General features: G+C 32.2%; 2 protein-coding genes across 2 annotated transcripts; both read left to right on the top strand.

Annotated features, from left to right (window-relative positions):
- LOC108915401 lies at window positions 1–14,947 on the top strand. Its single transcript, XM_023456568.1, has 6 exons — window positions 1–394; window positions 3,710–3,886; window positions 3,946–4,260; window positions 4,306–4,526; window positions 4,710–8,244; window positions 13,710–14,947. The coding sequence occupies exons 1-6, from the start codon at window positions 1–3 to the stop codon at window positions 14,945–14,947; spliced, it is 5,880 nt and encodes a 1,959-aa protein (XP_023312336.1).
- Window positions 14,948–14,971: 24 nt separating this feature from the next.
- LOC111692524 lies at window positions 14,972–16,996 on the top strand. The gene has a single exon (XM_023456569.1). It carries the CDS (start codon window positions 14,972–14,974, stop codon window positions 16,994–16,996), a length of 2,025 nt encoding a protein of 674 aa, XP_023312337.1.
- Window positions 16,997–17,069: the final 73 nt, after the last annotated feature.

Raw genomic sequence — 17,069 nt, forward strand, 5'->3', positions numbered from 1 at the left:
ATGCCGAGAAAAGGTAGAAAAAGATTAACACAACCAAAAGGCACCAATTTAAGAGGTCAATCCACACGTCGTAAAATTGAAGCTGCTCACTTGCAGTTACCTGAGAATAACATTTCTGTTAACGTTAACTCAGAACCATCTGCAATTACTAATAATCCCTCACCTCAGAAAAAAATTCGAATTTTGCAAAATATTTGTATTAAACCTCCCAAAAAACATTTAACAACTAATGTTGAGAAAGGTAAAACTAGAGTTTCCTATTACTCTACGAAACCCTCTGAGGGCGAGGAAGTAAATAAATCCCAAAAGTATACCGCTTCCAAAATAGAAGATGGTTCTGTAAAAGACGTTTTAGAATCTAGACCTTCTACTTCAAAAGGAATAGTAACCTCAGGTAAACATATTACTTATGTTCATAAAATAATTTCACCTAATATGTATAACTAATCATCAAATTTCTTTTTTTTGAGATTTAATAGTAATATCACGAAAATTAAATTATGAAGAATGTTTTTAAATTTTTTTAAAGTAAATAAATATAAATATATACTTATTGCTATACCTTCTGATTTTTTAAATTGATTTTGTAATATTTAAATATGTTCAAATTTATTGACATCTTATATTAAGATATAATAACAAATTAATATTTTTTGGTACACCGAATAGACATATTTTTACTTATTTAAAAAAAACGTTATTTATAATGATATTATTTTTTTATTTTAACAATGGCATAAGATTAAAAAAGTTTTAGGCGAGCGGTTCACCCCTAAAAAAATACATGAACCGACTAAATTTTTAAAACCAAAACCTACAGCATGAAACTCTTTTTATTTTATAAAGTGTATTTTTCTGATAATTTACATATTTTTTTTATATTTTTCGGCGTGGTCAGTCAGTTATAAAAAAAAGTTGTAAAAAAAATACTCACCAAGTGGCAGTTTTTGTTGTAAAATGGACCAATATAAACACTTTTTGTTCTTTGACAAAAATTCGAAAAATGCTTTGTTTCAGAGATATTTACAATTTAATGTGAAAAAAGTGAGGAAATCAACAAATTTTCGGATTTTTTTTCTCAAAAACTACTGAACTGATTTTAATTGTAAAAAAGCATAACAATCAGCAGATTTTCTACTTTAAGATATATTTTTTTGGTATGGGCCAATTATTTTATTGAAGGTCTAAAGCGAGTAAAATAAGTCTTAAAGAAAATTATAACACTTCAAATTTAAATTTTCTTTTTACAATATATTGGATTAGATTGTATTTACAATAAACATTATTATGATTTTTTTTAATCGATATATGTTAACAGTACAAATGTTCAAAAGATCGTATTGTTTGGTTTTGTAGCTAGAGTAAGGTTTTTACAAGTAATTAGTAAAATTTAAATATTCGATTTTTGGTTATATAAATAGGTAAAATTGACTTGAAAGTTATACCAAAACTAAACTAAATAAGCTTTTTAAATCGTAAAATTAACCTAATAATAATAATTGACCTAGCGGTTTCGAAATATAAAAAAGTTATTGGATAATTTATTGTATAGGATAATTATTTTATTTTTATTTTACAAAAATATTAAGAACAATAAAAGTATATTAATTTCTTTTTTATTTAATTTTTAAATAATAAGTTTTTCGTTAATTTCGACAAGTTCTTGAGTTGAAATTAGTGTTTCATCATCAATTTCAGATGGAATATTCTGACAATTTTTCGTAGAACATTTTTCACTATATGAACAAAAATCGAATCGAATCAAATATTTAAATTGCAAAAACCTTACTCTGACTACAAAACTAAACAATATAATCTTTTGAACATTTGTGCTGTTAACATATATCGATTAAAAAAAATTATAATAATGTTTATTGTATATATAATCTAATCTAAGATATTGTAAAAAGAAAATTTAAATTTGGTTTTATCATAATTTTCTTTAAAAGACTTTTTTGACTCGCTTTAGACCTTCAATAAAATGATTGACCCATACCAAAAAAATATATCTTAAAGTATAAAATCTGCCGATTATTATGCTTTTTTAGAATTAAAGTTTGTTCTGTGGTTTTTGAGAAAAAAATTCCGAAAGTTTAGCGATTTCGTCACTTTTTTCACATTAAATTGTAAATATCTGGGAAACGAAGCATTTTGGAATTTTTATCAAAGAACAAAAAGTGTTTATTTTGGTTACAATTAAAATCTATTAAGTAGATTTTGAGAAAAAAATTCCGAAAATTTGTTGATTTCGTCACTTTTTTCACATTAAAATGTAAATATTTCTGAAACAAAACATTTTTCGAATTTTTGTAAAAGAACAAAAAGTGTTTATATTGGTCCATTTTACGATAAAAAACTGCCAATCTGTGAGTAATTTTTTTTACAACTTTTTTTTATAACAATTGACTGACCACGCCGAAAAGTATAAAAATATATAAATTATCAGAAAAATACACTTTTTAAAATTAAAAAAGTTTCATGCTATAGGTTTTTGTTTTAAAAATTTAGTCGATTACCTTCATTTAGAAGCATCTTTTTAGGGGTGAACAGCTCGCCTATTTTACTGACCTTAAAATTGATCTTGAGGTCACCGATCAAAGTCGGTCAAGATCAACTTCAAGTTTTCAATTAGGAACTCCATTTTCTGACCGCAGAATTCAGAAGAACAGAAAATTTTACGTTCAAATACTGTTTCCTATCCTGGATCAAAATAACCTCATAAGGTCATTCTGAGGTCTCTTCTCTTTCATACCGAATTAAAATTATATGTTCGAGACGATATTACCTCATTTCTTAATATGATCTGGACAAAGCTTTTCAAAGTCGGATGTTTAATATTCACTCAGAAGCAGTCAGTTTAAAAATAATTTTAAAAATAATATTAATTTCAACAATAACAAAGACAATCACCTCACAACGACCTTATGAGACCATTATAGTCCATGACATCATACCCCGTCTGAAAGTAAAATTTTCTGCGCTTTTCAATTTCGGGTTCAAAAATAGGGGTTCGTATTTGAAAATTTGAAATTGATCTTGATCGATCTTGATCGGTGACCTCAAGATCAAAGATCACTAACAATTTTCCCCATCAAACCCTACAACTTTTATTAAAGTCGCTAGAACCTTAACTGTCAAAAACATTAACATAAGGCTGATAAAATAGTCCACCCTTCATATACCACCTATTTTCAAATATAAACCCTTATCTTAATGCACTTCAAAAAAAAATCTTTACAAACGTATATCAATACACAAAATATTCCATAAATAAGTTTTCTATTACATCTCAAAAAATATTAATTTAACAATATAATTCATCAAATCAGCTATATACTTTCATATTATCTATATGCTACATTTAATATTAATGACATAATCTATTTAAAGAGCAAATCACTTAACAAACATCCCGTGTAAGTTAAATATTAATATAAAACAATAAATCGATAACTCAAAATGGGTCATATGGAAATAAATCATATTAAAATTTTATGATTTATATAACTCATAGAACATTCTTAATGATTTTCCTTTGTAAATATTCAAAGATAAAAATTAAATATACATATAAATTTATATTTTTAGACGTTAATTGAAATAAAATTGTTGTTATTTGTCATAAAAAATTCATTATTTGTTACTCCAACTATATATAAACATTTTATGATAGCTTTTCCTGTGAATACGAGGAAAAGATCATTTTCAGATGATTCTGATGATTCTGAAAATGAGGTGGCCGAAATAATAACCGTAAAAGCTATAGTGCACAATACCTATGACGAAAACAACGAAGGCCACGAGAAAGTGCCTGTCAACATTTCTTTAAATAAACCACCTCGAGCCGCTCAAGCGAAATCAGAAGTTTGGAATTTAATTCAAGTAGGTAAGTATTGCATCAAATTATTTTGTAAATCAATATATTCTAATTTTTTTTCTTTCCAGACACTATAGAAATATTGAACGAGGACGATAGCGAAATGCTTCCTCCGTTCACACATTCTCAGATGGAAGCCATTGAGGCAACTCTTGCCAACATCGAACGCAATGATCCTGAGAATATTGACCAAATCAATCGTGCAACAACACGGGAGGAAATTGAACGAGAAATAAACAGATTACGTAACGTAGGTAACCACATACCTACATACCTCATGGCGAGCGAACGTGTCTTGAGACGTGGAGTTTCGTACTTGGGTCCTCTCAATAGGTTGTGCGAATACTGTTTTGCTCTCTATTTTCCAACAGAAATTACAAAACGTAATCATTACTCTAAATGTTGTCAAAAAGGTAATGTAATTTTAGATCCTTTACCAGTTTTACCCAATTTGCTTAAACAGCTTTTCCAAGGTACCCATCCTCTATCTAATCATTTTAAAAGGTTTGTACTTTTATACAATCATGCCTTTCAATTTGTGTCCTTGGAAGCTAATTTAAGAGATTTACCCTTAGGTAGGGCACCGCCAGTATACGCGATTCAAGGTAAAATGTACCATCACATATCCGATGTAAATGTCAACCAACCGGTATAACGCTTTGGACCTATCTACTTTCTTGACCCAGAGGTAGCCGCAAATCAAAGATACGATAATAATAATGGTATTTTAAACAGAGAATTAATTTCCAGATTAGAGCGATTGTTTAGGGATATTAATCCCTACGCAACAGCTTATATGCATTTATGTAACCGTTATAATTTTGAGTTACAGACTATCGACAGACTTCGAGCAGAGGCGATTAGAAACAATATAGAGCCGCTGCCCCTGGAAATGCCCACAGTCACTCTAGAACTATTAAGTGTACGCGGAGCTAACAGACGTCAGTATGACTTACCAGTGGTGGAAGAAGTTGCCGCCATTTACAATATATTACCGGACACTCCCGCAACACCCAATATGCGTATATACGTACGTAATCAACCGGGCAGATTCCAAAATGTCAGCGAAGAAAACGAACTGCTCGATCCCCTGGTATTTCCCCTTCTGTTCCCTCACGGAGAACCCGGTTGGCACATAGGCATCCCTCATAGAAATAATGCACGCAATGTAACTCTCTGCGAATACTTTGCCTATCGCTTAGCCATCAGGGACAACGAACAACGATTCCACTATGGGGGCAAATTAACTCAACAATTTGCTGTAGCTTCCTACATTAAAATAGAAAATAACCGCCTAAAATATATATTAGCCAATCAAGAACGGCTAAGAGCGGCTGAATATGTAGGACTGGCAGATTACCTTCACCGCACAATACAAAATAATGACGAGGAAAACGAAGGCGCGACACTAGGAAGGATGATCATTTTGCCTTCTACTTTTGTCGGCTCTCCTCGGCACCAACAACAATTATTTCAAGATGCCATGGCAGTAGTAGGTCGCTATGGTACACCCAGTATATTCCTCACCATGACCACAAATACTCATTGGAGGGAAATTGTAGACAATATTCCTAGAGGTCATTTAACTAACGACCACCCCTCTCTAATAGACAGAGTATTTCAGGACAAAGTAGACGAACTCATGGAAGACATGCTTAAATCTCAAGTGTTCGGTATACCGATTGCCAATCTCTATGTCATTGAGTTCCAAAAGAGAGGGCTACCCCACTGTCATAACTTACTGATCCTAAGAAATGAGGACAGATTAACCGATATTTTAAAAATAGACGCAATGATTAGTGCAGAAATACCCGATTCACAAACAGAACCTGAACTATTCCAAATAGTAACTTCCTGCATGGTGCATGGACCGTGTGGTGAATTAAACCCTCAGTCTGTTTGTATGGTCAATGGAGTATGCTCTAAAAAATATCCTAAATCATTCTGCGAAAAAACTACTGTATCACAAAGAGGGCAGATTGAGTACAAAAGGCCGAATAACGGTAGAACTATAACGGTAAGAGCAAATAACAGAAATTGTGTTTTAGACAACCGTTGGATTGTACCGTATAACCCATACGCCCTACTAAAATACAACTGCCATATCAATGTAGAAGCATGCGCCAGCGTGCACAGTGTTAAATATCTGTACAAGTACTTTTTCAAAGGAGCAGACATGGCACTCCTAAGAGTCAACATAGATAATACAAACGAGTACAATGAAGTAGAAAACTTCCTCAATGGCAGATATATGAGTCCAACGGAAGCCTGTTGGCACATTAATAAATTTCCCATGCACAAACATTCTCATACCGTATATCGACTATGCGTACACCTCCCAGAGAGGCAAATGGTTAGATTCCAACCAGGATTGGAAATACAAGCCATGCAACGCAACGAAGTCACACAATTAACAGCTTGGTTTATACTTAACCAAAATGATGCCGAAGCTCGGCAATATCGATATATAGATATTCCTTACCATTATACATGGGAAACACGCACCAAACGTTGGAAACGTAGACAGAGAGGTGCAGATAAAATCGTGGTACGAATGTACTCAGTAAGCGTAAGGAACCAAGAACTGTACTACTTACGTTTATTATTGTTACATGTTCAGGGACCACGTTCCTACGAGGACTTACGCACAGTAAACAACGTACTTTATGGTACTTTCAAAGAAGCTTGCCAAAACCGCAACTTACTAGCCGACGATACAGAATGGAAAAGAGCCCTAAGAGAAGCTTGCGCAAGAGATATGCCTCAACAACTGAGAAATATGTTTGCCTTCATGCTAATCTTTTGCGAAATTTCGGATACGCGAGCGCTTTGGGAAGAATTCAAAGCCCATTTTATGGAAGATTTTCAGCGCCACGGCTTATCCGACGACGAAGGGCTTCAAAGAACCTTACGATCCATTCAAACCGTATTATTGTTGAACGGAACAAGGCTAGCACTCTTCGGTTTGCCAGAACCGGAAGAGATAAGAATAGAAGTCGATCCCATTAACGTAGAAATAGAACGACTAGAAGGTCAAGAAATGTACGACAATCTTAACCAAGAACAAAGAATAGTATGCGAAGCGATAATGGCTGCCATTCGTGACCCCAACGAGGCCCGTCGACTTTTCTTAGTCGATGCTCCAGCCGGATCAGGCAAGTCGTACCTATTTCAAACCATTATCACAAAACTGCGCGGTGAAGGGTTGCCCGTCCTGGTAACCTCTCCAACCGGCATCGCCGCATCGCTACTAAAAGGAGGTCGTACTCTTCACTCCACATTCAAATTACCTTTCGACATTAACGAAACGACAACAAGTGGCGTAACTCCACGTTCAGCGGAAGGTCGCTACCTAGCAACAGCTCCCCTCCTAATAATAGACGAAATATCGATGATCACGAACCTTATATTCAATATTATCGAACGAGCCTTAAGAGACATCTGCAACGATAATAGGCCTTTCGGTAACAAGGTAGTGCTATTAGGAGGAGACTTTAGACAAACACTGCCAGTCGTTGTCGGAGGAAATAGATGCACCATTGTAAACGCCTGCATAAAAAGCAGTCGGCATTGGCCTCTGTTTTTAAACTATATGTTACGCACCAACATAAGGGCCGAAGAAGATGAAGAGTTCTCCAGATGGCTCCTAGACTTAGGCAATGGGACCTTAGAGCCACTGAGACGAACACCATATGGTAATATAATACAAATTCCCCATGAATGCTATGTTAACAGAATAGAGGACATTATAGAGTTTTGCTTTGACGACGTAGATCCTACGGTAGCTACCCTGAAGGCAATTTTAGTACCTACTAACAATTCCAGTCATAGCATTAACCAAACAATTTTAAATAAAATACCAGGGGAAAGTAAAACTTACTTCAGCGCTGACAGCGTCGATATCACTAACGATCCAGCAGCCGAAGTAGCCAATTACACGGTAGAATTTCTGAATTCCCTTACCCCCAACGGAATGCCACCGCACAAATTAGTCCTAAAAGAAGGTGCTATAGTAATGCTTCTACGCAATCTAAATCTTAAAAAAGGACTGTGCAATGGTACGAGACTTATTGTGCGAGTACTAGGAGATCAGTACCTAGATGTAGAAAAAATAAACAGTGTAGGCAGGCCTACTGGCGAAAGGGTATTCATTCCTCGAATAGATTTAAAGTCAGCGGTTGACGTTCTACCTTTTAAACTTAAGAGACGACAATTTCCGCTTTGCTTTGCACAAGGGCAAACATTCCAAAAAGTGGGGATATATCTGGATGAACCTGTCTTCTCGCACGGACAGCTGTATGTCGCTTTCTCTAGGGTTAGAGATCTACAAGATATTCAGATATGTATAAAGGAATCCTCGCAACAAGGTAAACTCTTACCAAATAGCGAAAATGTATATACAAGAAATATTGTATACAGAGAGGTCCTATGAAATCTTTTATTTCACACCTCATCCATGAGACCTCTCTCTAAATTTTGCATATAGTAGTTTGAGAAAAATTTTTCATAATGATCAGTAACTGAACTTTTTCCCTATTTGATAATCTCATCTACTACTCTAAATATGTTTTCAGTATTTCCTTCAGCTTAGCGAAGGTCAGCCTTTTCCATCCGACATTTTGGTACACATGTTCTCATAAATTAAAATTCTCGCCTTTAACAAAGTCCAGACAGATATTATGATTACAAAACACTAACTACGTGTAACATTTTTGCAAGTACGTCAATATAATATTTCATTTTTAGTAGACAAACTTTTCCGATTATAATTATTCTGTTACAAGAATTATTTACTTTCCTTATATTTCTATTGATCATGAGCATACGCTAATTTAGCATTGTGCAATCAGTTGCTTTAAATCTAATAGAACAACATGTTTTGATCTTCGAATAGGGAAAATGTTTTGCTATTTATAGCAAATGTATAATCGGAAATAAGAAATATATATATTTCAATAAGTCTACTTTCAATTTTGTTTCTTTATTTTTTTATGGAAAAATAATATTGGCGATTCAACTACATTGTACAATACCATAATATCTTTTTTTCTAATTTTCATATACGAGAATTTTTTCTGTCAAATGGAAAAAAGCAATACTTCCTTCTAATTTTTGGCACTTGGTATCAGATATCAGGCAAACGTTATACCAGTTTAAATACAACTGCACTTATATGTTTTCGAGCAATTCTTAATATACCTTGCCTTATATAGAAGGATATATTCCAAATTTAATTTCCAAACGTTACATTTCATCTTACTTTGAAATCATTTATTTAGTGTGTTTGTTATTATTTTTTTCAACACTGAATCTAAAATCATGTATTAAAACCTTAATAATTTATTTTCAATGTCAATCTCATAAAGGGAAATAATAACAATGTATTTTATTAAATTATACAAATATCACAATTTCATAATTGCTACTTTTATCATTTTTTTATACTCTATTGATTTGAAAAATCCCGATGCTTCCTTTGTAACATAATTGGCAGTTATATCAGATATGGAGCAAATACTATGCCGCCACTTTAGGCAAAACTGTCTCCAAATGCCTCGAGCAATTTCTGATTAATATACTTTGCCTTTTTACAAGGATAGATTTTTCGGAATTTCGTTTCAATGAGATATAATTTAATATAACAAGTTACCTAGCCTCAAAATCATTAATTTAATATTTTATGTTGTTATTATTTTTTATCCCATCATCAAATTCAAAATCATGTATCAAAAACATTTATAACCTGTAAAAACTTTTCCATTTTTCTCCTTCAAAAATTATTCAAGTAAATTTTCTATTCCAATATTTAACAACCTTTGTGATATAATATATATATTTTTTCCAACACTAAATCTAAAAACATGTATCAAAACCTTAACAATTTATTTTCAATGTCAGTCTCATAGAAATAATAATGTATTTTATTAAATTATGCAAATATCACAATTTCGTAATTGCTACTTTTATCATTTTTTATACTCTCTTTTGATTCAAAAAACCCGATGCTTCCTTCGTAACATAATTGGCAGTTTTATCAGATATGGAGCAAATACTATGCCATCACTTCAGGCAAAACTGTCTCCAAATGCCTCGAGCAATTTCTGATTAATATACTTTGCCTTTTTTACAAGGATAGATTTTTCGGAATTTCGTTTCAATGAGATATAATTTAATATAACAAGTTACCTAGCCTCAAAATCATTAATTTAATATTTAATGTTGTTATTATTTTTTATCCCATCATCAAATTCAAAATCATGTATCAAAAACATTTATAACCTGTAAAAACTTTTCCATTTTTCTCCTTCAAAAATTATTCAAGTAAATTTTCTATTCCAATATTTAACAACTTTTGTGATATAATATATATATTTTTTCCAACACTAAATCTAAAATCATGTATCAAAACCTTAACAATTTATTTTCAATGTCAGTCTCATAGAAATAATAACAATGTATTTTATTAAATTATGCAAATATCACAATTTCGTAATTGCTACTTTTATCATTTTTTATACTCTCTTTTGATTCGAAAAACCCGATGCTTCCTTCGTAACATAATTGGCAGTTTTATCAGATATGGAGCAAATACTATGCCATCACTTTAGGCAAAACTGTCTCCAAATGCCTCGAGCAATTTCTGATTAATATACTTTGCCTTTTTTACAAGGATAGATTTTTCGGAATTTCGTTTCAGTGAGATATAATTTAACAACTTACCTCACCTCAAAATCATTAATTTAATATTTAATGTTGTTATTATTTTTTATCCCATCTTCAAATTCAAAATCATGTATCAAAAACATTTATAATCTATAAAAACTTTTCCATATTCTCCTTCAAAAATTATTCAAGTAAATTTTCTATATTTAACAACTTTTATGATATAAAATATATAATATAAACTTCCTCCGATATTTTCAATCTGCCAATAATTAATTATCCCCAATAAATAAAAACAATGTATTTAAAATATTATTACATGTTTTAAATATGGTTTATATTCTTTTAAAATCTATATTTTAGACAAAAATCTCCTTAAATTTGTCACTCCATGTCTATTTATAATATTTCATACATTTCACATAATATTATGTATTTTCTATCTATACTACTATTTTTTTTCAAAACTTATAAATTATTAAATTTATAATTATATTTCAACAAACACATGTGTACATTGAATTACGTTTTATTGTTACAACGATTTAATACCACCACCATTTTCTACTCCGGAACCTATTGGATGCGCAAACTTTTATAAGAAGACTACAGCACGGTTTTCATAATATCGTAAGTTACTGCATTCATATTTTATTATGTTTAAACTGATATGAATCGAAACCAAATTATTTTCCTCTCTAATAATAATTGAAAAATATGTATTTAATTTTTTTGATAGCCAACCCCAGAAAACAAGGGCAGGCCAAAAGTTTCTAGCTACGGCTATGGAAATGCAATGAAAGTCAAAAAACTTAAGGTACAAACCAAAAATATTTTTTTCCATAAATTTAATATTTTTATGAAACATTAATTACCGATACTTCCAAATCCGTAAATTACAAAAACTTCATCCCATCTACATTTATTTTAACTTTAAATGCAAAAAAGTTATTACCTTTATCTAAAAATAATAAAGATTCTAAATCTAAAAAACTATTGGCAAATTATTATCATAATAATAACTAAAAAAACCTATAAAGTATTCCTTGAAAATTCTATATAATAATAAATTACATATGTAACACATACATACATTTTTCTATAAAGTAGGTATTTCATCACTTTTTATTTGTGCCCAAATATCAATTATTTGTGACATATTTTTTTTCTATTCATTTGAATATTTTATCGCAAAATTTTTATAAATAAATAAAATTAATATTTACATAGTTCACCGCCACAAATCCTTTGTAGATATCACTGAATATGCCGTCAACGAAGAAGAACCAATTATTTGAAAAGGCCGGATACAACCAGTTACAAAGGCCATTACGAAATACTTCATATCACCACTATTTGATGAGCAGTTCCATTTATAACGATCTAAAGCCAACAACAAAAATGGAAATGAACATCACGGCAAATCTTAAGTCTTAATAGCAAGTCCGCCTCTACAGAGCCTAGCCCGAAAACAACAAGGGCAGGTCAATGGTTCCTAGCTACAGCTAAGGAAGTGCAATGTAAATCTGTAACTGGTTGCCGTCAAATACATAAATTAAAGCATAACAACCTGAAAACCCAAGGTACAAACACAATTATTATCAATTAAGTATTTGACATTTTTTTTCTATTCATTTGAATATTTTATCGCGAAATTTTTATTTTAAAATAAAATTAATATTTACATAGCTCAGAGCACAAATCCTTTGTAGACAGCACTGAATATGCCGTCAACGAAGAAGAACCAGTCATTGGAAAGGCTAGATACCACCAGTTACAAAGGCCATTACGGAATACCTGAGATCACCACTATTTGAAGACCAGTTCTATTTATAAGGATCTTAAAGCCAACAACAAGAATGGAATTGAACATCGCGGCAAACCTAGAGTTTTAATAGCAAGTTCACCTCCACAGAGCCTAGCCCGAAAACAACAAGGGCAGGTCAATGGTTCCTAGCTACAGCTAAGGAAGTGCAATGTAAATCTGTAACTGGTGGCCGTCAAATACATAAATTGAAGCATAATCTGAAAAACCAAGGTACAAACACAATTATCAATTAAGTATTTGATATTTTTTTTCTATTCATTTGAATATTTTGTCTCGAAATCTTTATTTTAAATTGAAATTAATATTTACATAACTCACAGAAACAAATCCTTTGTAGACATCACTGAATATGCGGTCAATGAAGAAGAACCAATCAATTGAAAAGGCTGGATACCACCAGTTACAAAGGCCATTACGGAATACCTGAGATCATCACTATTTGAAGAGCAGTTCCATTTATAATGATCTTAAAACCAACCACAAGAACTGAAATGAACATCACAGGAAATCTGGAGTTTTAATAGCAAATCCACCCCCACAGAGCCTAGCCCGAAAATAACAAGGGCAGGTCAATGGTTCCTAGCTACAGCTAAGGAAGTGCAATGTAAATCTGTAACTGGTGGCCGTCAAATACATAAATTGAAGCATAACAACCTGAAGAATCATGGTACTTTAATTAATCTCAACAGCAAAATTTTTTTTCCCAAAATAACATATTCAAACAAATATTCATTTATTCTTATATCAAATTTTATATATCGTAGATTGAAAACCGTTAAGTTTTGAATAATATTCCATCTAAAAAATTATACTGGACACTTTTAAAAAATATAAAAATCTAACTCTTCCTTTTATTTTCTCTTAAATTAAAAAACTTTAAATATAAATTTCTCAGTTATCCCTAACAGGTACTTAATAAAAATTATTACTTTTTAAAATTACATTAAAAAACAAAATAAATAATTAAATAACATTTGCAACTTTAATATAATTCAATGATTCAATTTTAAATTTAGTACAATTATTTTAGACGAAAAAAATATGCTCTTTCTGTTTCATATAAGTATTTAAAATTAAAAAAAAACACAACATATGTTTTTATGCTATATATGAATAAAGAATATTATTATTATTATTATTATTATTATTATTATTATTATTANGTTAAAAATAATATTGCTGCCGAAGAAATTCAATTACAAACTTCATTACAAGCAGTAGCTGTTAAACTATATTTCCCCTTTGAATTAGTTGTTTTGAACATATACTTACCCGATCCTTCATGGAACAAAAGTGATTTAAATAATTTAATTGCTCAAATTCCTAACCCTTATATTATAGTTGGCGACTTTAACGCTCATAATTCTCTGTGGGGGTCTGGTCATACGGATCGACGAGGTCGTATGTTAGAGGATATAATAAATGACAATGATTTGGTTTTGTTAAACACCGGGGAAAATACTTACTTCAATGCTAGATCTAATGCTTTTTCAGCCATAGACTTAACTTTCTGCTCACCACAAATAGCTAATTCATTTCAATGGGAAACTTTATCTTCTCTTCCCTCAGATCACTTCCCCGTGTCGATTTCTTTCTCAGAAAAAATAATTGCAAACGGTTCATTCCCTAAATGGCAATTAGAACGTGCCAATTGGACTAAATTTTCAAAGTATGTCGAAAAGATGAAAGATTTTCAAGATACAGACATTTCAGTTGCATCCTTAACATCGATAATTAATAATGCTGCCACTGAAAGTATTCCCAGATCAAATGGAAGTTGTCACAGGCCTTCAGTTCCCTGGTGGAATGCAGAAGTTGCCAAAGCTATTAAAAATAAAAAACGTGCTTTAAACAGATTCAGGAAAATTCCTACAGTTGAAAACAAAATTATATTTAAAAAAGAAAGGGCTAAAGCACGTCGAATTATTTTAAAAAGTAAACGCGATTCTTGGTCGAATTATATATCATCTATAAACATAAACACCACTTCTTCTGAGGTGTGGAAAAAGATTCGAGCAATAAGAGGTAAGAAATTCCCGAGTCCATCACCAACTTTAATTATTAAAGGTCAATTAGTAACAGACCCGAGAGAAGTGGTAAATTCTTTTGCGGATTACTTCAGAGATGTAAGTAGTAGTCAAAATTATAGTAGCAATTTCTTAATACATAAGGAGATTTGCGAAGCTCCACTGACTTTCAATGAAACTACAACGTTACATTATAACAAATCTTTTGACATATCAGAATTAGAACACGTGCTTGAAGAGACAAAACATTCCGCTCCGGGCGCTGACTTCATTCCATACGAAATGATTCGCCATTTGCCAAAAACATGCAAAGAAATATTATTGTCACTCTATAACAAAATATGGATGGATGGTGTTTATCCTGTGGAATGGAAAGAAGAAATAGTAATTCCATTACTAAAACAAGGAAAAGATCCTAAACTTCCCAACAGTTATCGACCAATCTCCCTTACCTGTTATATGGGCAAAGTGTTGGAAAAATTGGTAAGTAATAGGTTGATATGGTACCTAGAGGAAAATAAGCTTCTTTCGGAGGCCCAGATGGGCTTCTGAAAACACAGATCGACAACTGACAATATGGTTCAGTTAGAAACTATCATTCAAAACAATTTTGCAAAGAGAAACCATACAGTAGCGGTATTTTTCGACATAGTAAAAGCATATGACATGGTTTGGAAATTTAATATTTTGAGATCAATTCACAATTGGGACATTCGAGGCAATCTAGCATATTTCATTAAAAGTTTTCTAGAAAACAGATCCTTAAGAGTTCGGTTAGGAGTTTCAGTTTCTGAATTGAGACATGTGGAGAATGGAATTCCTCAAGGATCCACCCTAAGTGTAGTTCTGTTCGCTATAGCCATTAACAATCTAGTTAGTACTCTGAATCCAGAAATTGGCAGAATGTTATATGTTGATGATTTAGTGTTATTTTATTCGGCAAAGCACATGCAAGACATAGAACGAACTCTTCAGAAAGCAATAAACGATATCCTTGATATTTCAGACAAAAATGGCTTTCGTTTTTCCAATTCCAAAACTCATTGTGTCCATTTTTGTCGACTAAGATCGGAACATGGCAACCCTCAATTATCTCTCGGTAATCAGATGCTGGAATTTAAAAATGAATCAAAATTTTTGGGGATTATCTTTGATTCAAAACTAAATTGGAGGTCGCAAATTCAAAACATAGCCACAAGGTGTAAAAAAGATTTGAATATATTAAGATGTTTATCTGGAATTAAATGGGGATCCGATAAGGAGGTGTTACTGAGAATTTATAAATCATTGATATTAACAAAGATGGATTATGGGTGTGTGGTTTATGCATCTGCCCGAAAATCTCAGTTAAAAATTTTGGATTCCGTTCACCATACAGGATTAAGGCTAGCCTTAGGTGCTTACCGTACTAGTCCAGGAGTATCGTTATGTTGCGAGGCGGATATTCCTCCTTTAATCTTCAGGCGTAATCAGTTATTATTAACCTACGGAATTACGATTTGGGCTCAACCAAATCATCCCAATCATCAATTTCTTTTCAACTGCCACTTTCGTGCACCATATGAGCAAAGGCTCACAATCACAAGACCAACAGGTGTAAGATTATACGAACTGTTGAATGCTATGGATGAAATTTTCCCTACAGTTTATTCTTACGGTGTATGTCAAATTCCTCCATGGATATTAATAAAACCCAAATTTCACCTTGAATGTTCACTATACAAAAAAGGAGAAAGTAATAAGAAACTTCTCACGAATACCTTTTATTCCATCATTAATACTTACCAAGATAGCATCAAGTTATACACAGATGGATCAAAATTTGACAATGGTGTAGGAAGTGCGTTCTTCAATGGCATTGACTCATACAGTTGGACTCTTCCAAAAATGGCCAGTATTTATACGGCAGAACTCTATGCAATATGGCAAGCGTTAAGATATGCGGAAATGGATAAAAATAACACAGTATTAATATGCTGCGATTCTCTTAGTGCCATCGAAGCTTTGTCTAACAGCTTCACCACAGATCCACTTGTGCAAATTATTTTGGAACTGGTACACTGGCTTTGTACCATAGGGAAAAAAGTGTGTTTCATTTGGACACCTAGTCATATTGGCATACAAGGCAATGAAATTGCCGATTGCTCAGCCAAAGAAGCAGCAAAAAATCAGTTACTTGATGATGTGTTAATTAGAAGCGAAGATATTAAAGCATACTTGAAAAACAGTAATCTTGAAAATTGGCAAGAATATTGGAATAGTTTAAATACAAAATTAAAAGAGGTTAGACCCAATGTGACCAAGGGTATTGTGACAACATCATTAACGAGGAGGGAACAAACAGCCATCATAAGACTAAGAATAGGTCACACAAATTTAACTCACAACCATTTATTAAGAGGTCTGCCTCCACCATTATGTGAGAATTGTAATGTTCCTTTGTCGGCGAAACATTTACTGTTAGATTGTCCCAGATTTCAAAACCATCGCAAAGAATGTCTACTAGTCGATAAGCTAAATATTTGTTTGGGTTTTCCATTATCAAATCTAAAAAAGACCATAGAGTTTTTAAAAGCAATCAACATCCTCCATAAAATATGATTCATACTTTTAGAAACAAGCGGCCAATAACCTCTGCAGTTGACGCCGCTTTATGAAAAAAAAAGAAAAAAAA

The sequence above is a fragment of the Anoplophora glabripennis genome, unplaced genomic scaffold, assembly GCF_000390285.2.
Source record: "Anoplophora glabripennis isolate ALB-LARVAE unplaced genomic scaffold, Agla_2.0 scaffold1665, whole genome shotgun sequence".
Classification (NCBI taxonomy): Eukaryota; Metazoa; Arthropoda; class Insecta; order Coleoptera; family Cerambycidae; genus Anoplophora; species Anoplophora glabripennis.

Bases quoted from the DNA above. Each gene is read 5' to 3' on its own strand.
- LOC108915401 (XM_023456568.1), top strand. From the start codon at position 1: ATGCCGAGAAAAGGTAGAAAAAGATTAACACAACCAAAAGGCACCAAT. The intron at 3,887-3,945 runs GTAAGTATTGCA...TTTTCTTTCCAG, and splicing joins TTGGAATTTAATTCAAGTAG to ACACTATAGAAATATTGAAC. The intron at 8,245-13,709 runs GTAAACTCTTAC...CTTATATTATAG, and splicing joins AAAGGAATCCTCGCAACAAG to TTGGCGACTTTAACGCTCAT.
- LOC111692524 (XM_023456569.1), top strand. From the start codon at position 14,972: ATGGTTCAGTTAGAAACTATCATTCAAAACAATTTTGCAAAGAGAAAC.